This window comes from Siphateles boraxobius, unplaced genomic scaffold, assembly GCF_051911475.1.
Source record: "Siphateles boraxobius isolate OS27281-9 unplaced genomic scaffold, OSU_SipBor_1 13, whole genome shotgun sequence".
In the NCBI taxonomy this organism is placed as follows: Eukaryota; Metazoa; Chordata; class Actinopteri; order Cypriniformes; family Leuciscidae; genus Siphateles; species Siphateles boraxobius.
The window spans coordinates 6,577,773-6,600,014 of NW_027508733.1; the positions used below are offsets into that span (position 1 = coordinate 6,577,773).

A 22,242-nucleotide genomic window follows, 5' to 3' on the forward strand; every position below is an offset into this window, starting at 1 on the left:
TTTGAGTTTGTCACGTACCTCCTTCGCCGGCGTTGCCATCTCTGATAATAACAAGCAGTCTCTGCATAGACTCGACTACCCTGTCAACACACCCATGTGGGGCCCATAAGGGATGGATATGGGCTGGTGAGTGGGCCCCATGTGGGCTGCCCAGATGGGGCCCAGTTAATTTTGTCCGGGGGTTCCATGGTGGCCCCATGTGGGCAAGCCCAGATGGGCTGAAGGTGGGCTTTACATGGGCCCTAGCTAAAACCCACATGGGCAACCCAGGTTTCTCCCATCTGGGGCCCACACTAGCTGGGCCCCATGTGGGCTGATTATGGGTCCCTGCTATTCTACCCATATGGGTAATAACCATTATTATTATGGGCTAAAAAATTCATTTTTGGGGCTTATTTTACAGTCAGCCCATACAGTTCTTTAACAATTGTAAGATGTTAATATTTTTGTTACACAGCCAATATTCACGGGTCTGGTGGACCCACCACACTATTAGGCTTTTAAATCAATACAGCCATAACAATTTATATAAAAATACGTAACAGATGTTTACTTTAGCTCAATATTACCAATGGTATTTACATAATTTATGGCTCTTATTCGCCATTTACCCCTGTGAGATCACAATTATGATCATATGATAGTTTTTTTTTGTGAGAAAACAAGGAAATTCAATTATAAAAAATGTTTTTAAAAAAATAGCAACAAAATTTGATCATTATTGGTGCTCATTTCTTAGAACTTAATCAGAACAGGTGAAAGTGCTTGAAATGTAACAATTTTGTAACTTTGTGTGGGAATAGCAGTTGCAGAAGAAAAAAAACATTTGCGCACACAGACAATACACATACACACACACACACACAGCAGGCCCAGTTAGGAGGAGGACACAGTTAAGTTTCATAGCACCTACAATTATTACTCTCGGGTTCAGTAGAGCCGAACACCTCATATGTAATAGTTACTGTATGTGTAGGAGGGTGTAGCATGTGCAGTCATTGAAAATAAGTTATTTTTTATGTTCTTCACAGAAAATGAGCCATGGCCAATGAGTTTGAGTTAGAAGAAATAATAAATAGCATAACTTTTTCTTTTAGCAAACATTGAAAACAGGTCCCACAGACCAGAACACAACAAGCTACAATAACAAAGAGACCAGTAATCCAATTAATTACGTTTTTATTTAAGTAAAATTTATGACAACATGCTTTTGCAATGTTCCCTCAGTTTCACAGACAGAATTAGTTTCTTTCCACCTCAAATGAGCCTGAAGCCTGAAGTCCTTGTTGAGGAGTTGCCTGTCGGGCCTGTATATTACCCCCCCGGTCCCTAGCACCAATGAGCCACTTTGAGACCGCCTTCTCGGCATCTTTACGGGTGATTTGGCTGGTCATGGTGTTTTTCTTTAAGCCTCCTTCAAGAAACAAATATAACGTTCACTTACATCATATGTGCCAACACAACTCTCAGCCAGGACTGTAAAGACAACTATGTTAAGAAAAGCACTATATAAATTGAGATTATTATTAGAAATACACACATTATCTTAAACACACAAGCTAAGCAACTGAGAGACATGTGCGAACACACTGCTTAGCCAGGACAACAGACGCTCCATTAACAATATTTAAAATTGATATGTTTATAATGTTAGGGAATTGTGACACCTTTCTATTATCGGTACAACTTAAAACATTATCCACATGCACACCTACCATATATTACTTCATACAGTTTTAAGGCCTTGAACTCTCTCTTCCCATTTCGGCCCATAAAGTTATACTGCCTGGATAGGCCATGGTCTAGGAGGAAGGTCATCATCCTTTTTGTGGCCTCGTCAACAGTTCCCCCCCCCTATGTCAGTCACAGCTGCAACCTGAGGGGGAACAAAGGCAATACAAAGCAAATTTATCTACAGTATATTGCTCACTGGGGCAAACCACTCAACATGAAAAAACTGCCAGAGGCATAGGTGTGAGCTAGGGGTGGAACGGTACATGTATTCGTATTGAACCGAAATGGTACGGGCGTCACGGTTCGGTGCATGAATATACACGGAGAATACACGGTATAAAAATAAATAAAACTTGCGTGCAAATTAATGTAATGTGGAACTACTGCGGAACATTGTGCTTTTGTCAAACTGTAACCTACAACTGTCACCCATCCAAAATCTCTCTCTCTCACTCTCACACACACACACACACACACACACACACACACACACACACACACACACACACACACACACACACACACACACACACACACACACACACACACACACACACTCTCTGTTTAAAAGCAAAAAATATTTACCCAACCCCATTTAAAAACAGTCGGTGCCGTCTTTTGGACATTCATCATATTGCATTGGTTTTCATTTCTTGTACAGAGCACTAATCTGTTTATTTTTAAAGGTTGAATCAGTGATTTCAGGCCCAAAAATAAATGTCTAATCTTTCCTAACGATCCGCTAGCTGCCCGCTCCATAAGCATGCCGTCCAAAAACCGTGTCTCTGTAGGCAGCCTAGGCTCTGAGATCTGCACACAAAAACAAATGGGTACAACCACCACTCAAAACCAAAATAAACAGTGTTCCAACCAATCACTGACAGGGGCGGGTGTTGCTCCGATTTCGCGTCCAGCCGTGCACGAGCGCAAGACCTCACAACACCCGCCCCTGTCAGTGATTGGTTGGAACACTGTTTATTTTGGTTTTGAGTGGTGGTTGTACCCATTTGTTTTTGTGTGCAGATCTCAGAGCCTAGGCTGCCTACAGAGACGCGGTTTTTGGACGGCATGCTTATGGGGCGAGCAGCTAGCGGATCGTTAGGAAAGATTAGACATTTATTTTTGGGCCTGAAATCACTGATACAACCTTTAAGTTACACTTTCTACATTGATTAAAAAAGAAAAATCAAATGTTTTTAATGTTAGTATTATTTTATACAGAAATAAAGTATTTATAATTCAGATGAGAATAAAGTTAGTGTTAATTAAAATGAAGGAAAACAAATATATTGATCTGAAATATAGCAAATTCATTTTAAATTCATTCAGGTACAATTACCAAACTTATCTAAACAAACAAAAAATATATTTTTGTCTTTTTATTAATTTAATTAATAAACTAATTATATAAAACTATTGTCAGTGCACTACAAATAAACTGGTTCTACGCCTTTACTTTATTAATAAAACTTATTTAAAAAATACAAGGTTTAAGACATTTATTTTACTTTGGTGGTACAGCCTGATATATGCAAAAAAATAAAAAGCTTTTATTTTTTTGCTTTTCCCTTCATTGTATCGAACTCGTACCGAACGGTGATGTCTGAGCCAAGGTATGAACTGAACCGTGACTTCTGTGTCCGTTCCACCCCTAGTGTGAGCACACCTGGGGAGTTTCAGATCAAATTCACTGCAAGCCCCCCAATAACAATTTAATTGAGTTGCACTACCCTAGACTTAACATACATACCAGTTCGGACATGAAGTTTGGGTTTGCCAGTTTTTCTTCCATGATTTCCACATCCCTAACTGTCTTTAGGGGGAAACCCTCTGGGGTAGAAGAGACGGTGGTGCTCATGTTGCCACGCTGTTGAAGAAGCGTTTGTAGAATCCTCCCCTGGATTCTTTTTGTCTCTTTCATCTCCTCAAGCAGTGTTAAGATGCGAACAAACATGTTGTCCCTGATTTGTCTTTGAGGGGTTTCTGGTGAAGTGGTGTCGTGGTGATGGGTTGAAACATTGGGCCATCTAAGGTTACCCAGAGGTGGTGGAAGTGTCGGCCTAGCAGATGGAGGTGAAGACCTCAGGGTGGATGGAGGCGGTGGAGGTGTCTGCACAGTCCTCAGGGTGGATGGAGGCGGTGGAAGTGTCAGCACAGATCTGAGGGTGGATGGAGCCGGTGCACTGTACAAAAATCCACACTGTAAAAATCTCGTACAACAACAACAACAACAAAAACCTCACACAAAAAAGCCAAGAATCAAACCCAACCACCCAACACCGATTTTTGTCATTGTTCTCTGTACTGACAGCACTCCAAATTTACAAAAAAATTAGCTCAATGTCAAAATTGACCGGAGTTCTCCTTTAACATCTGTTCCAACACCCCATTCCCCCTTCAGGCATGCACACATCCATTTGTATACATCTCTTTTTCCCCCTAAACATGTGATTGTTACTTTTATTAATTGATTACATTTAATTTTATTTATTGGTTAATTGTATATCTGTTGTCTACTTCCCTCATTTTGGAAGCTTTGAGCCAAATACACTTAACAAAACTCCCACAAAACTTGTTCTTCCTGTGTCATTGGGAAATTCAAATTTTCATCATCCATTTAGTAGTAGTAATTCAAATACCCTCACCGCTTTTTCCGCTTCCCCCTTCCCGTCTTCTCTGTAGAATCGGACTCGGTTGGTACATCTGTGTTCTGTTCATACTCAACTAATTTTGTGCGGGCAATTTCATACGTTGCTTTGGGAAAGAGACAAATGAGTGTCAATTAGTTTCATTCAGAGCTAATTCAAACCGAATTAACAGTGAAACTCATGTCAGATAATCTCATACAAATGGACACCTTACCAACTTTTCTCTTGACAGTCAACTTGTATGTCGCCCAGTCAATGTGAGGGTCCTGTTGCTCTATGACCAGCTTTGCCATGTTCATCCTTGCTGGTGGCCAGTAGCATTCATCTTCCTCAGGCCCGACAAACCATTTGGTCGGTATAACTGCCAATCCTCCACTATTTATAAACTCTACTATTGCAAAAGGTAACATGCTTAAAGAAAAACAAATATATACAAAAAATTAAAACAAATAAATAAATAAATAAATAGCACACTAGTGCAGGAGTGGCAATGCCACATATCCAGTCTTGAGTGGCAATAACACCATTTTAGTTTTTAACTCCTCCACAGGTAACAGCTGCAAGTCTTCAGATCAATTAAAAACAAAAAGAATTCCAAGACATGATGAGTCCATTGGATAGGTGAACAAGGATTGGGCAGTTTCAAAGAAATTAAACAGGACTTTAACAGTTCCAGAATGTGACAAAATGTTCCGCACAATAAGAATCCTTCCCCCACAGAAAAACAGTTATCGCCACGAGAGGAGGAGATCAGTGTCTGTCCATCATTGTAACGCCTGTATTGTTCCCATGTTGCAATTGAATTAATCAATGGTCCAGAAAAGTGGAGCTGTTTAAGTGGGCTGAAAACTGATGTGGTCTTTTGGCATGCCACTTTCTGCTTCTCATGGATCCGCCTGACGAGTTGTTGGACAGGGTTTTGAGGCCGACGGACAAGTTTTTTCAGTTTACCTAAAAATGTCTCAAAGGGAAAAGCTGAAACACTATCTAATGGGCCGAATTTTCGTGCATCTTGAGCTAAGTGGATCAATGAATGCATGTTATAGCTGACAAATTTCAGTGCCATAAATTGCAGCAAAATCTGTTACAAAGAGTTTCAAAATCTCCTCAGCATAGTCACAATTGTCAGGAGAACATAAGGCAGGACTCAGAAGAATTCTCATAGATACCGATAGAAGCAAAAAGTTTCTGTACATTATACTGGGTATATTATTGAGGAGAACAACAGGGCCAGTGTAAAGTAAAAATTGCCGAAGCTCTGTAGCTTTCCATGTGCTGAATTCAAACAAGGATCGTGGTTTCCTTGCAAAATTGCTAGGTAAATATTGCCTGATAGAAACCATATATGCTGACATTACAACAAAAAACTTCATAGATTGCCTGCATTTCAGTGGCCCCTTCAATCAAAGAAATATTAACTTACGCATTGCCCCCAAGCACACAAGGTGCATATAATCTAACACAAAACTAGTAACTAAACCTATACCCAGATCATTTAGGGGGGAGGCTGACAGTTGGTGCTGTTGATACCCTTGCCTACCAAATTGCTGATCTGTCCTGAGCTCTGCTGATATTTCAGGATAAGCCACCTTCCCATTAATGTACTGGCCTTTTTGAGTGCACCTCTCACACCCATAATAGCCTGTATGGCCTTTGGAGCATTTAAGAAAGGCACGGGCAGGTGCATCACAAATAAAAGCATCGGGTAATGGTACCCTGAAATGTACACCATTGTACACAATACCACTCTGAGAAACGGCTTTCATATCTACAATGAATTCTTGTAAATACTCTTGCACATTTGCGGGTTTGGACGCACCCGAGTACACTCCAATTACAAAGACACTACACTCTGGAATTTCCTTAATCATACCCAGAATAGGCCACAGACTCATACTGGAGCTACGGAATAAGGGCAATCCATCGATGTTAATTCGAAGTGTGAGAGTATCAGTCACATTTGCTAAATGTCCTAAAGATGTTAGTTCAGCTATGAGAGCATTTTCGATTCCAAAGTGGTAGTAGGAACCCCCAGCCATATTCGCCACATTGCAAGATCTGTCAGTTGACATAAGAGTTCTGCCATCCATTGGGATATCAAGGCCCTTTCTCCTTAGAATTTCAAGAAGTGCAGACAGCGCTGTTTGTGGTATGTTGAATTCTGCAGCCCACTCTGCAAGCCCATGCGAATCATCATCATTATCATCTTCCAAGTCAGAACATTCATCTCCATGCAAATCACAGTCACTATCACAACCAGGCACCCAGTTTTCAGAATCCAAATCATCAAAGGAGGATGTGTTAAAATCATAAAAAGAATCTGAGGAATTTTCATCTTCTAAATCATTTGATGAATTCTCAAAACAAATCTCATCACAAGCATCGTAGAAAGTGTCCGTGGAATCTTCACTTTCAGTATGCTCTAACAAATCATCCAGTGGGTATTCCTTTTCAGAATCATGTGCCAACAAATCATCAATCACAGACTCCTTTTCAAGGAGACGCAAATGTTCCTCCACTTTCGCTGATATTTTCCTCCGTTTAGTTCTTTCTGAACACTCCATTATTTCTAAAAAAAAATAGAAAATAAAAAAAGCATTTTAGTTTTTAGCTATGATTACAGGGGATCGGGAATGACAAACTCTAGAGTAAAATTGCAATTCATATTGTTTGGTGAAGCTGGTATTAATGTGGCTGATTTTACCAACTTTTCTTCTGGTAGCCTTCAATTTGATCAGTACACTATTTTAAAGGTGGCATTAATCTCTGTTAAGGTCTAACCTTTTCCTATCGTGTGTCAATTGATTTCGATTAATATGCGTGGGAGAGAGAGCAAGACAGCGCTCGTGCTGTTTGAAGACGGTGAGAGTGCGGCCGGGCGGGGCACTCTCTCTCTCTCTCTCTGCTCGTTCGTGTTGTTTGAAGACGGTGGGAGTGCGCGCGCGCGGCCGGGCGGGACTCTCTGCTCGTTCTTATATTCGCCCTGCACTGATCAAATTCACCGATCAAATAAGGCTTTGGCGGGACAATTGTTTTTTGCTTTGGCGGCCGCGAAAAATGCAGGAAAACCCCTGTATCAGTCGATCTATGTAGCTAAGGTGCATAGCAATATGGAACTTTGGAAAACACTGTCGATTAATCCACAATATTAAACGACGCATTAAACAATTCACACGTCGCCTTAATGTAAAAGACAAATAAACATATTTATGTAGATAAATGAGTCCCTTATTACTATGGAAAACCCTTCCATGTCGCTATTTGTTCCATTTAAGAGGTGAATTTGTAGTGCAGCAGTTAAACTCCGCTTCTCTGTTCCGCGGCCAGTGGATGCAAATCCTGGCGCGAATAAGTGCCTTGACACGACACCCTAGCCGATAAAACATTGCTGACATTCAAATGGACTTTCATCAGTGTTTTTGCTTTAACTGTAAATACATTTTACAGATTTTTTTTAAACAGCTTGCTAATTATGCCTGTTCGACTGCCTTGCTATCAAGTTCACAACCAAATCCTTCTAAACAATATATTCAAGTCAACCACTCAAAATAAGCTCAACATATGCATGATATTGACTTAATAAATTAAACTCGTCTGTTCAACGCCATGCTTTAACCATGGTTTAATTTACGTTACCAAAGCTACACAGCTAAGTTACCTCACTGGTTTAACTTACATTCGCTAAAAGCTAGTTCCTGGCCTCTTAACTAATACTTTCCAAAAAAGCTTTTGGTTAACATACATCATACGGTAAAATCATCCCCTGTTTATTATACATTGTTTATTATATTATACATTATACATTGAGGCAGATTCTCTTACCTGTCTTTTGTCCACACGACACCGTAATGGATCCTTAACAGACAGCAGACTCAAAAGGCGGTAAAATTTTTGCTGGGCAAACTTCTATCGCCCGGTGATGGGGGTGGAGCTTTCCGGATGTGCGCACTGCTTACTTTAGAGTTTGAACATTTTGTGGGGAAACCTGCTGTGGCAAACTTATCTGTTGAAAATCGTATAGTGCTTAAAACCACTATTAAATTGCTATGGCTTCTAAATATTTTAATAGTCTAATAAAATTTATATTTTATAAAACGTATAAAAAGTGGACCTAGCCCAGTGGCTATTGTTAAAAATAGCATCCATGTCTGACATAATCAATTTTGAATATTTTATATATGAAAACATAATATAGGAGTTTAGCCCATCTGCTGCCAATGTGGGGCCCAACAACAAAGCCCACTCTGAGCCCATGCCCAGCCGAAGCCCAACTAGCCCAAGTGAGGCCCATGTGGGCCCCAAGTGGACGTGTTTGCAGGGTAGCTGCCTGATGAAAATTTGACTATTTCAAAGTGTGCTCGATTTTTTTATTTTTTTGGATGTAGGTATAGTCAGATAACAATATTTAACAATGTATACATATATTTTTCATTTGATTGGTTCAACCGCCCGCCACCCGCCCGAATTTAATTAAAATATTATTTTTCGTCACGTCATCCGCCCAATCCGCGGAGTCCGCGGCTGTAACCATGTAACCGCCAACCGCGCATCTCTAATATGATGCACGCGCCTTTGCAATGAAGTAGTTATCGTGCGACTCAGTTACTCTAGAAGAAAGTTTGTGTTCGTCATCGATACAAGAAAGAACGAAAAAATGTCTGCAAACTGGACTGAAGTAGAGACCCGAGAGCTCCTTGCCATCCGCGCCGAAGCTGAGATCGTTCGCCAGCTTTGTGGAACGATACGTGATGCGTTAGTGTACGACCGAATCCGAAAAAAAAATGATCGAGCGTGGTTTCTCGAGATTGAAAGCGCAGATCATAAGTAAACTTAAGGCGAAACATTTTTTACATAAACAACAAAGTTTGAACAACAACATCTAATGCCTGATCAGCTGCCATGTTATTCAAAGCAATGCAAACACTCCGCTTTTCGACCCGTACCTTACACGTCACATCCAACGTCACGCGTCTTTCCGGAACATACACGGGTTGTGTGTGAACGCGCTCTCTGATTCCGGCAAATCACTGGCAGTGTGAATGAAGCAAAATCAAACGAACCCGGGTCAAATCCCGGGTCACTTTATCCGTGTATTTTCCGGAATCTCTGTGTGAAAGGGGCTTCTCACACAGGGCCGTGCACAGACATTTTGAGGGGCAGTGGCCTAAACCAAAAAAAGGGGCACTAAGGGGGTGGTTGCTTGTTAACGCAAATTACACATTGTACGTTATATTGTATTTCTTTACATGAGCAGGATCTGATAGATTTTGTAACTGAAGCAAAAACTCAGTCTTCCGGCTTTTTCTCCCTTGACGCTCAATGGGCTCTCCCTCACTCTCTGAACCTGCCTCTGCCTCATCTTCAATGGAATAATAAGTAATAGACATTTAATTGTCTACAAAGTGTGCCAACAACAGAAAATGTGGTTATTTGTAGTAGATCGAGAGTAGCCTACAATAATTTGATTAGACAAGCAGCTTCTAAGAACGTGGATATGTTGTACAAGTTGTTAGCACTAGTAGAAGACCAAGAGCAAAACATTACCTACATAAATACAACAACAAAAAATACCACATGAATAATTTCGCAGACTCAACCACTGTCTTGCATAGCCTACCTGTTAAAGTCCCCGTGAACCGGAAGTTGCAAACGACTTTTCTCCAGTGTTGTGACGTATTTCCGAGAGAAACGGTATACTAAATGAGGCAAAATAGTGTGCGTGGCTTTTTTTCCAACTAGCACCTGATTGGATCTAGAAAAGTAGGTGTTTCATTCAAACACACAGGCAGCCTGTGTACTGTCAGTTGGAGGGGCGTCGTTACGGATGTTAAGCAGACACCCAAACCGTCAAACCTACGTCATCAGGGAAGGTCCTCCAATGCAGAGGGGAGGGGAAATTTCAGATTTTGATTAAAGATTACGAAGCCAAAAAAATTTTTTGTGTGGATTGACTTGCATGGATGAATTTTTCACCACAAAACGATCAATTTAGGCAAACAAAGTAAGTATGGTCAATTTTGAATTCATGGGGACTTTAATGTGACAGCTTTCATGAACTGTCGTGTTCACTCTCTCAGTTTCAAGAGAGCGCCGCAGACACATATACTGTGAGTGATGCGGAGCGAGCGGGAAAACCTGTAGCGGATTAGCGGAATCAGCGGAATGCTTTGAGCGGAGCGGTGGGGGTGGGGAAGAGGGGCACCTCTAGCTCTAGCCACCGGGCCACCCCCCTGTGCACGGCCCTGGGGGATGTCGTTTTCACCATCCAGAGATGTGTGGAATTCACAAATCATGTTCAAGGATGAGGTAATAAATTAGTTTTTGTATTACCTGCAAGTTTGATTATTTTGATAAACTATTTTAATGTAATTGTAATGAAGTACAGTAGCTGCACAAAACATGTAATTTAATGCTACAAAAGCCTATAACTGATGTGATTATTTGTCAAATGATTTGGTGGGATAATGCTGCAAAGTTTAAAACAATAAATACTAAAAGTAAATTTGACAAACCCACAGTATAGGAAAGTAATGGCTAACTATTTTTTTTGTGCAACACATACTGTATTTAATTTCCCTGCTACTGACTTGATCTCCAGACTTAATAAAAAAAAAAAGTTCAATATAACTGTAGTGCACAATATATATTTGCTTACCTATCTATTAAAACATGCGAGAGCAGAGTCTCTGTCAAGTCCAAGTTTGTCGCGAAACTCTCTGGAAACGCCATGCTGATATTGATCCATTGATTTCTTTGTTTATCTCAAAGCCTGCTTGCCTCAGTTGATCTACGTGAACCTTTTGTGGATTATCTGTACTCTCCAATCAATAATTGCGAACCATGATGACTAAACGATACACCAGCGGCATACCTATATCATATTCTGTATATATACATAGATTCCTCCCATCAGAAACAGAGGATAGCGTGGATATTACGTCATTATTTAAAACAGGAATTCCTCTGGATTTACAAATTGTTGGGAACTTTTGGGATAATGTAAGTACACAACTGCATGAAATATATCACAATATGCAAATGATTTTTGAATATTTGATTACAAAATCTTACATACTGTGCCTTTAAGATATTTCCAGGATAAAGCAACAAACTAATTCTAGAGGGGAAGGGGAAGAATTTAAATGACAAATTATGTTTAATAAACAAAGTTCAGAAGGAGCACGTTCAAACGGTCTATATAATCAGCTAGAGAGGAGGCATATATACACAGAGCCGAGAGCCAAATCACCAAACCTCCACAGTTTAAAAACCAAATCATTTTACATTTTAAAATTTTAATTTAATTGAATATGTTAATATTTTTTATTTCAAAACCTTTATTTGAATTCTACAACATTCTATGATTAAATCACTCACAGAGACTCCTCCCCATCAGCCAATCACTGTGGTCAAAGTTAGTAAGAGTGATGACATCATCCATAGTTACAAGGTCAACCCCGCCCTTTCTCATCTTAAGATTTCTCTCTATTCCTCAGTAAAAGTTGGTCTCAGCAGTTCTCTTTGTGAATAGCTTTTAAGAGGAAACTCTTAAATAAAAACTTTAACTGCCATTTAGGAGAACTCTTAGTGATAAGATAAAATGTTAGTATATGGCTACGCAAGATAGTTAACCGTAACACATGTTCTAGCGTTCGCTACTATAGCAACAGTATAGGCTGTATATAGTCATAGTAAATAGGCCTATATATTATACTGTAGTTTAAAGTCACTGGCCAGTAGAAAAGTAAAAATGGTAGCACTTTACTTAAAGTGAAAATAAGACTTTCATATCATGAAGAGGTGTTATTAAATGTTTGGTATAAATAAATGTAGCTATTAAAAATACACTCTAAAAAAATGCTGGGTTGTTTCAACTCATGTTTGGGTCAAATACGGACAAACCCAACCGTTGGGTTTCAAAATTGAATTAAAAAATGTGAACCAATTGTTGGGTTTGTCCATATTTGACCCAAACATGGATTGAAACAACCCAGCATTTTTTAGTGTGTAGTTATTAAGATATCTATCTATCTAGGCTGTCTATCTAGGCCATTTATCGTTTCCTTGTTATGTTCAGTAACTTGTGGTTTTATGACATAGAATGTATTTCCTCAAAGTGACGCTCCTAAACATGATACGGAACAATAAGAACTGTGATTGATTGCGTTACATGTCGGTCAAACGTCCTCTTGGGTGGACAAATGACCCATTTACTCAAAAACTATGTACTGATAAATGGGTTTCACTGTCACAGTCACTGTTGTGTGTTGTGTACGAAGTATTGGAGTCTGTGTTCGGTTGGGTACCTCATTATATTGTGTAGATATGTAGTCTTACATAGTAAGACTACATAGTTGTATGTTGTATACATGTTGTATAGTCTTACATACAACACAAAATCTGGTGTGTTTTTGTTACATGTTAAAGTAGGCTAAAGTAGGCCTAAACCATGCGCTTTAAACACATGGCTTATTTTAGTGCTAGTAAAATTTACACAAAATGTACTTGAAACAGAGTATTGCAAAATAAACTTCAAATGAGTAAGAAGAAATTACTCCTCTAACTGGCCAAGTTAAATTTACTTATGCTCTTTGTTAATTTGACCTAATTTAGTTAATTTCAATTTTTGTCTATTACTGTCTGGTATGGCAACTCTACTGTCCGGCAGAGGTTGGAGCTGACAGGATAGTCAATACAGCCTCAAAAATCATTGGCTGCAAACTCTCCCCCTTTTGTGACTTCTACGAGACCTGTATTCACAGTAAAGGCCAAAAGATCCTTCAAGATGGTACTTACCCTGCCAACTCTCTTTTCTCCATACTCCCATCAGGAAGAAGGATGAGAGCTATTAAGACAAAAACCTCCCGCTTCCTCACATACTGCAGAGCCATTAAATCTCTAAACAGCTCTCAAACCCTGAACCAGTCCCTTATGGAAAAAAGGTTTTATTATAGTGTTTTATTATACCTTTTTATATATTTACCATACTAGTGTTATTTTATCTATTTATTATAAAGTTGTGGATTTGCGCTCTGAATGAAAATTGTCACTTCTACCTGATATCAGCCACTATAGCCTCCTGGACTGTCATCCAGGTACGTGGTGAGCGGTGTGTTCCTTTTACTTTTATGTGTTTGTGTCAAGTGTCATCCCGTGTGGGATATTGTTTGTGTATATATTTGTTCTATGTCTTCGGTTGTATCTTGTTGATGTCCTGTTATGGGCACACTGAAGCAAATCCCTGACAACTTGCACAGAGTTGTATGGCAATAAAAGTATTGAATCTTGAATTCCATGCATGTGACATTTACTTAAAAATATGAGTTTAAAAACTTGCAAAAGAAAAATGAAGTCATTTTTTTTTTTTTTTTCAGTGAAGAACTAGACCTTGAACTCTGGTACACTCACACACAAACAGGAACTCAAGACACACACATTTGAACATCTGACCTCGTAATTATTACTATAAATCTATAACTAATATGCCAGAAATGGTGAAGTTTGATCTTTGCCCAGGACACCCGGATGTTATTGCCTGTTATTATGTGTATAAATATGACCCATCTTCATTCAATAGATATGACAGTGTTATGGTTTTACACAGGCTCTGTCTCTTCACAAAATCTTCCTCTGAGACTCTGAAGGCAAGAATTTAAAAACCAAAGTGAGTTCTGAATAAATGTTCTACCTGAAGTATTTTTGTGCTTTGTCTTTAAATGCATTGAGAATCGCAGTGTGCAGCATATGAGTGCATGCAGACATTTAACTTTTCCTGCTTATTAATTTCATGTTCATCATGGCAATACTGAAAAGTTTTCTGCTTCTTTTCATTATCTTCTCCATGGGGAATACAGAAGGTAACCAATACATTTATTTGTAAAAACCCTTGCTATTTAAAAACATTTTGGAAATGTACAATATTCCATTGACTAATATTTGTATGATTAATAAGGCGTTTACCGTGTATAAAGTACATTTTTCAGCACATAATCACAAAAACATAAAAATTAAAACATTCTTTGCAGTGAATGTTATAAGAAATGTTAATGGACTGGATGCAGTTGATTTAGCCAGAAAATGCCCCGCTACATGGAAACAATTTGGACTCCGATGCTACAAGTACTTTTCTCATTCTACTAACTGGATCACAGCAGAGGTAATGTGTACAACAAGATGATTTGGTCACACTTTATATTAAGTGTCTTTAACTACATCTAAAAGACAGATGTCAAGACATGTATGTACACAATAAGTACAATGTCAAATGATTCATTTAAACCAGGGGTGTCCAAACTCAGTCCTGGAGGGCCACTGTCCTGCAGAGTTTAGCTCCAACCCCAATTAGACACACCTGGACCACCAGCTAATCAAGGTCTTATAGGCTAGAAACTTCCAGGCATGTGTGTTGAGTCTGGCTAGAGCCAAAGCCTGTCTACGGAAAGCTTGGCCACTTCCTATTAACTCCCATTTTACCGAATTTTGGTTGTAGTTCCACCAGAGTTCCACTGGGGGGGGGGGCGATCGTCCGAGTGCAAAATGAATGGGAGTCTATGAGGCTAGACGGCTAAATTTGTCTCTTTCACCCGATTGCCGTTGAGAAATCTCAGATTTTAATGTAGGTTTTGCAAGTTCAACATGGGTTATAGGTTGAAAGTTGAATGAACGAGTACTTATGTCCTTTCGATTTCTTAGAGGTTGAGTTGTTGTTGCCCATAACACACTAGCATTCTGCTAATGGACGCTGATTGGTCAGTGAAGGACTGATTACGACCAGAGACAACGCTTGATGGCATCGCGGCATCCGAAGCGGGACCAATGTTAAGGCGGACTGAACTCTCACACATGTATTTACCTGTGTCAGCTGTGTTGTTGATGCCTCCAGAGAAAAGAAAGTGCAGAGCGCGAAAGCATAGACATAATAAATACATAGATGCCCTATTGGCCGATTTGGAACGTTGCTGCGATAGTTTTCTTATTGTGGAAAAATCATTTTCTGTGATTGACCCGATTTTAGCAATAACTGATGGATCATTTATCTATGGGTAATCATAGACTGTAAAAAATAATACGATATGGTAGCCAGCGGCAAACGTCAGAAGCACTAGCCGAGGTAAGGCTGTTCCAGGCAGGGTGCAGAGCGCTGAGCGCCCGGTGATCGCATGGATCACACAACTCCGAAAACGTCAGATCAAATTTTTAACGCTATCTTTATAAATAAACCACAGATTTGAGCTTTAAACACCTACATTGTCGACTGAAAAACTATTAAAACTACATTTCGTGTCACAATAACAGTAGTATTTTTGTATTTCGCGGCTTTTCTCGTCTGTCTATGCGCAAAAGCACCAAAGTGACTGAAGGATTGCCGTAAAGCAGGTCTCTGGTCGTACGATGTGTATGACGTCATTGACATTTTAAAAGACTTTTTAAAGCAAATAAGTGACTCTAAAAAATCTAACACCCAGTAATCTGTAATTTCGTTGCATCTCCTTTCGAAAACAACATTCAAATTACTAGACAAAAATTATATCCTGAGAAAAGTGGATTTTTAGGGGTATATCTTCATAGACCCCCATTCATTCTGCACTCGTCCTGCGAGCGCCCTCATATGGAGCCAGAGTGGAACTGCAACCAGTTCAGAAGCCGGAAGTTACTGAGAGTGAAACTTCTCCCCATATTAGACTCTGCAGGACATTGGCCCTCCCGGACTGAGTTTGGACACCCCTGATTTAAACTGATAATTCTCTGGTGAAGTAAATGCTACGGGAAAAAAACTAATGTAATTTATACATGGAAAAGTTAGTTCAGGCAAGACAAAACAAAGTCAAATCTATATAAGTACTCAATTCAAGCGTGTAATTGCGTAAATATCAACGATATACTGGTGTTCCCATCATGCACTGGGGCATGAATAATTAATAAGTTTGACTATTTATTTGACCGTTTTATTATTGCTTTTGTTGTTAGGTTTAGTAACTTGGCATTTTGTGACATCTGAATTAATTTTCTACTCAAAATAACACAATCACTCAAAAACAATCTATCGAATGTTAAAGTCATTGTGTATTGTGTACCAAGTATTGAGGTGTTCAGGTGCCATGTAAATTCTTTTAAGTAGATTCAATATGTAATCTATTCAATATCTAATGTATTATTTATTTAGATGTTTCTAAATAAAGCATACATTTAAAACGAGTGGTTTAATTCAGTGTTATGTTGTCTGAGTAAAAAGTTAATTTTGTTAAATTTACAAAAGTTGAAATAGATGTTACTTAATTACTTAATGTTAAATTCAATATTAATAAGCAATATTTACGTAAGTACTTCAATTAAATGGTAAGTGTAATTTAAATGTCAACTAATTTTAAGCCCAATAGTAAGTAGATGTTACTTGATAATAATAGTTGTACAGAGCAGTTACAATTAAATTTAAATGTGTCAGTGCAAATTGTTAAGGATTTGATGTAAATCACACAAATATTTTTTTCAGTGGTAGTTAAAGACACTTACTTTAAAGTGGGAATGTTATTTTTTATATTAGAACTTTTTTTTTTTACCAGAAAACTGGTACTGAGAAAATAATCAATCAGAGCAGACTTTGCTTTATGCTAATAAAGAATTGATTTATTGACGATGAAAAAATGTGTCTCTTTAGAAAAACTGTCAAAGTCTTGGTGCGAATCTCGCATCTGTGCGTAATAAACTGGAAAATAATTTCCTGCTGAGTCTGTTGCCTTCTTCCACACGTGCTTGGATTGGTGGTCATGATGCTGTAGAAGTAAGTTCAATTGTGTGTCCTAAAGAGACCTATTTGTTTGTCTAAACTAAAATTTCTGCTATAAACCGTAAAGGCAAAGTTTCTAATGAAGAAGTTTTGACTTCAAATCTGAACTTAATTTGCTTCTTCCTGAAGTCTGACAACAGTAGTGCACTCTTTTATTCACTCTCTTCACTCTTCAGGATGGACACTGGTTGTGGAGTGATGGAACTGTGTTTTTGTATACCCACTGGTGCGCTGGAGAACCAAACAATGCTGGTGTTCCCGAGAACTGTTTGGATATCAACATTTATTGTAAGACTGCAGTCTGTTTTTTTTTTTATACATTCAATTATAATTTAAAATCCAATTTTACAGTCATACAGTAACATAAAATGACTCATTTGGATTTCACAAAGTGCCTTAAGTTGAACAATCTATTTTATTTTGATTCTAATAACACTGTAATGATAAGAATAACTTATTTCATTATTCCACCTTACAGCTAAAGGTTGCTGGAACGATGCGCCCTGTTCAACCTCATTATCCTATATTTGTGTTAAGGACCTGTGAGACCGTCAAGCTGCACCACCGTTACTTTGATTCAACTACTTTTTTCCAATATTACAAAAATGTTATTCTGAAATAAAATCTCTTCTAAACTTTAATCTCTTTTCCATATCTTCTCTGAAACACTCAAATTAATAAAATAATCGAAAAAGCAAATTGTACATTGTGGACAATCAAATTCGAGTATTTAAAAAAATAATATTGTGTAGCAAGGGTTTGAGGATATGGTTATTAGAATGGCATTAAATTATGTCATCATCAGGGACGGGGTTTGAGCTGCACACATGCTTCATCATTGGCAAAGAAGACATTGTGTCAGAAGGTTTGAGGAATGTTTTTTAGAATGGCATTGAATGATGTCATCAGGGGCGGGGTTTAAGCTTCAGCATTGGCAAAGAAGACATTTGCATGTTTGTTTTCCGGATTATAAGCAAATATAGAACTCATTCAGGGCCCCTTTTTGTTTTCTGTCTTATATAATATCCCAACATTTCGGTGTGAGAAACCTCTGCAAACAAATCAGAGATTGAGTGAACTGTTTGAATGAATCAAACTGAATCACGACCAATTTCAGAACATTTTCTAAATCAATAGTGATTCATTGGCTATTCTGGCATTGCTAGTTTTGATTCTACACCGCAGATAGAAAACACAAAGGATGTGACAGAAATATCAGAGAAGGATTTACCAGCAATATTTTACTGGGGCACAGTCTGAATTTCAAAAAGAGTCAAGTGACGGCCCTAGATCTATATGGGCCGTCACTTGACAAAGTTTTAAAACGATGAAAATTATTTTAATTAAGCGATCTGCATCGATCTTGCTCTGATGTCCTGCTGACGTGTGTCAAAACACTCTCGCGACGCCGAGGTGGACGTGCCGGATTCTGCAGTTCCCTTTCGAGAATGGTCACTTCGTATTGCATAGCTATACGCAGTGGGGGAAACTCCTGTTCCTCAAAATTCTGAAGCTTAAAATGTCAAATGTGTTTTGCAGCTGCACAGCTAGCAGAGTGTGTGCACTCATTGGCTGTGCTGCAGCAACTGCACATCCAATGGCGCGGGCGCCTCTGACGTGTGTGCCAATGAGCTAGCATTATGAGGGGGCGTGGCCTGAGCCTATAACAGCCCACGAAAAAGCCATTATAGCAGGTTACATCGACTGAAGCAACATACTGCCATGTTACTCAGTGCGGCCGGCTATGCAATACTCGTTCCCTAACTCTCAGGGAACCGAGGTTACGATAGTAACCGAGTACATTCCCTTTCGAGATCGGTCACTTCGTATTGCGTAGCTATACGGAGTGGGGACGCCATGTAAAACACCGCACCAAGTAACTGGTTGCAACTGCAACTCGAGAACTCTGAGCCCACAGAAACGAGCCAGAATCCAATATATATTAATATATATATATATATATATATATATATATATATAAGTGTATACATATTAAAATAAGTGTGTCCCAAAGCATAGTATGTTGAAAAGAGTATGCCAGAACTTGAATTGCTGATCCGCGATCGCTGTCTGCACCATAGACAGTAAAAGATATGGACATAGCGACCCCATAGACTTCAAAGGAGAAAAGTGAAGTCAATTAGAAGCACTCACTTCCTGATTCCAAGCGCACTGCTCAGGCTCAAACTGAGCTTGACGACGTAGATGTGACATGAGCAACCTGTCTGACAGTTGTACGTCTTCTAGTAGCGGTGCCAAGAGGAATCTGAATCATTCCCTTCCGAATCTTGCAGAGACGGAGAGTGTGAGTAGGATCTTTCCATGAGCTAGCAGCAGGATCAACTTTATGACTCTCTATGGGCTTCTCCCTTGACTTTATGCCTCCACATCCCTCCGATTGCCTGCAAGCTTCTCCTTCTGTCTACACGGTAATTTATCTACTGTGCGACAGAGAGTCGAGTGGTTATGACACAATCGGTAGCCTACCAAAGCTGCTTCTACGGGGCCATAACTTAAGATACACGGTAATGGAGCCTTTTATACATTTCTGTGTTTCTTTAGAAATAAATAATGGATAAATGGAGTCTTTAAAATCCTCAGATGTAAAGTTATTCGCTGTCAAGTGACGCCAAAATGAATGGGAGTCAATGGAATGCTAACAGCGGGTGATGGTCTGCTAAAAGATGGCGGCCCCCGCGAGGTTTCAATTTCCAGCTGAAAGATTACCCCCTTGGTTTGAACCACTGACCAGCGCATGACGTCAGTCGACGTGCATACTGTGATTGTTACCTCGCAAACGTCTTTCAAAATTAAATGCCCTAAACAAATAATAATAATTAAAACAAACAAACAAAATGTGTAATCTGGTGTAACAACATTTCCCTGCTACATCTGCAACAAGGTAGGGCCTTGCATTGTATCTGTTAAGTGGCCTATCTAGGAGTTTTCATCCTTCTAATGCCTAATTACAAGGAAGGTCGAATCCTACAAGCAAGTTATTTGTGACTTAAATACAAATAACTTAGAAAGTTTAAATTAATTCATGCACTTTAACAAAACAGTATTACTGCCTCTCCATTGACAGCTACGCAACTACCACTTACTTCAAAAAGTTCATGAAGAGATTGTAAAGCTAATCCATATGAAAAGCGGATTAGTTATTTATTTTTATTTTTTTGAAGAGACTCGATTGCTCAATTGAATTTAGGCTTTTATTCACATATAAACATTGATCAGTGAACAGAAGCTGAACCGAACCTGGGGCCTGTTCTTCATCCGTGAATTACTCAGTTATCTGGTTTTCACTGTTGACATGATCAGGATTGTTCGGTTCTTCGAAGCTCATCCTGGAGTTGCTGTCATCTAGAAACAGGTCCATAAACTCAAACCTGCTCTGGAGCAGCTTCATTATTTCATGGAAACAGGATTAGATTTCAAGAGGTGATACTTAAAATCTGCTCTAGACACTGCTACTTTCTTACAAGAGTAGGCTACTCTATTGCACCGGTCCGTGGACAGTAATTATTTAATCAAAATGTAACAAAAAATTCTTTCAAACACATTTTATAGCATTTTTTATTATTTAAAAAAAATATATTTTAACTCTAGTTAAAATCCAGTTAACTCTCTGTCTGATGAAAACTGTTACGGGTGGATCCACAAGAACACGAGTCCTGGGACAATACATTCTGTTTTCAGAGATTTCCTGTGTTATATAATCTTACAGCGCTCAAAGAAAATGGTTTGTGTTGTTTTGATACTCCTCTGTTTGTGGCAAGTGGTTGGTAAGTTATAAATGTATGTTTTATATATTTTTTATATTAGTGCTTTTACTGTTCATGCTTTAGTTTTTAGTACAAGTATTTTATCTTCGGAGCTGGGACTGTTATTTTTGTGGAGCTCAACTTCAAGCTTTCCCATTTCTTTGTCTGTTGGACAAATTTTCATGTAATTTTGTCTGCATGGGACACTTACATTTTTCTTCAGGAGTGTTTGCAGATGCAGGGAAGATCGTTTCAGTGATGGAGGGAGATTCAGTCTCTCTAAACTCTGGTCTTACTGAAATGAAGGATGAAGATCTGATTCGTTGGAGGTTTGGAACTGAAAACACTTTAATAGCTGAAATCAATGTAATGGCCGACAGAATCACTGACTACGTTTGCATGCAGCCAATTTTCGGGTTATGGTCGGGTTAAGGTCACTATTAGGGTTTCTGAAACATTAGGAATAACCTGTTTACATGCCTGAGCAGAGAGAGTTACTCCTGTATACATGGAATTGCAATATCCCGATGTAAACGGCGACGTACGGTTAGCGTCTGGACGTACGGACAAAAAGACGCAACATGCGTCATTTCCGATTCTTCTTCATGTATCCAAAGACAACAACAACAGCAGCAGCACGCGGATAATGAATAGTTCGGGGCAGATAGCGATCGCCTTTGTTTGCGCTTTGGTGCTGGTACTGACCTCGCTCCAAAAGTATGCTGTGCTGCGTCTCGCCATGTTTACTTCCGGTATACTGCACGCGGGTTTTTGTATGCGCCGAGAAGTTCCTCTACTCAAAAGACCAAGATTCCTTGCGAATAGAACATGCGCAGAACACAAATCATTATGGGGATATGCCGATACGCGTTTACATGACCAAAAATTCGAGCTCGACGTGCATTCTCCCATTTGCACTGCAAAACTTCTGTTTTGTAAATAAGACTTAATCCAATTTAAGACATTACCTCGTATACCTACATAATTTTCTAAGCATGAAATTTAAATATTATGATCAATTGTGTCAAACGCTGCTGTAAGATCCAATAGCAGTAGTAAGTTTAAGTCACCAATGTCTGTGGCCATAAAAACGTAGTTAAATATTTTTAGTAATGCAGATTCTGTACTATGTTGTTTTTTGAACCCCGATTGGAAAACTTCACCAATAGCATTATCAGTAAGGAAAGACTCAAGTTGAATAAAGACAGTTTTCTCCAGAATCTTTGATAGATAAGGAAGCTTTGAACTTGGTCTATAATTGCACAGCACATTCTTATCTGAATTTGTTTTTTTCAGCAAAGGATGCACTATA

At 39.0% G+C, this 22,242-nt stretch overlaps 3 protein-coding genes across 4 annotated transcripts in view; 2 read left to right on the forward strand and 1 right to left on the reverse strand.

Moving 5' to 3' along the window:
* Positions 1-1,162: 1,162 nt before the first annotated feature.
* On the reverse strand, positions 1,163-21,814 carry LOC143735307 (uncharacterized). The gene is made up of 7 exons (XM_077225451.1): positions 21,411-21,814; positions 21,142-21,225; positions 4,597-6,951; positions 4,380-4,488; positions 3,485-3,917; positions 1,716-1,876; positions 1,163-1,414 (listed from the first exon to the last, which is right to left on the reverse strand). Exons 3-6 carry the CDS (start codon positions 4,790-4,792, stop codon positions 1,838-1,840), a joined length of 777 nt encoding a protein of 258 aa, XP_077081566.1. The 5' UTR covers positions 4,793-6,951; positions 21,142-21,225; positions 21,411-21,814; the 3' UTR covers positions 1,163-1,414; positions 1,716-1,837.
* Positions 13,978-22,242, forward strand: part of LOC143736302 (ladderlectin-like) — a 30,324-nt gene continuing 22,059 nt past the window's right edge. The window contains exon 1 of the mRNA XM_077227044.1: positions 13,978-14,046. The gene's annotated coding sequence lies outside the window, so the exon portion shown is untranslated. The remainder of the gene's footprint in view (positions 14,047-22,242) is intronic.
* The window catches only part of LOC143735322 (ladderlectin-like), a 242,472-nt gene continuing 234,381 nt past the window's right edge, over positions 14,152-22,242 (forward strand). Inside the window, exons 1-5 of one of the 2 annotated variants that reach the window (XM_077225477.1) lie at positions 14,152-14,239; positions 14,408-14,538; positions 17,038-17,160; positions 17,343-17,454; positions 17,645-17,858. In XM_077225477.1, coding sequence (XP_077081592.1) covers positions 14,170-14,239; positions 14,408-14,538; positions 17,038-17,160; positions 17,343-17,454; positions 17,645-17,712 — 504 coding nt within the window. In that variant the 5' untranslated portion in view covers positions 14,152-14,169 and the 3' untranslated portion in view covers positions 17,713-17,858. Of the gene's footprint in view, positions 14,240-14,407; positions 14,539-17,037; positions 17,161-17,342; positions 17,455-17,644; positions 17,859-22,242 lie in introns of those variants that run through there. The other variant, XM_077225476.1, reaches the window with a different exon arrangement.

Bases quoted from the DNA above. Each gene is read 5' to 3' on its own strand.
- LOC143735307 (XM_077225451.1), bottom strand. From the start codon at position 4,792: ATGTTACCTTTTGCAATAGTAGAGTTTATAAATAGTGGAGGATTGGCA. The intron at 3,918-4,379 runs GTGAGGGTATTT...ATTTTTGTACAG, and splicing joins AGGGGGAAGCGGAAAAAGCG to TGCACCGGCTCCATCCACCC. The intron at 1,877-3,484 runs GTATGTATGTTA...GTTCCCCCTCAG, and splicing joins CAAACTTCATGTCCGAACTG to GTTGCAGCTGTGACTGACAT.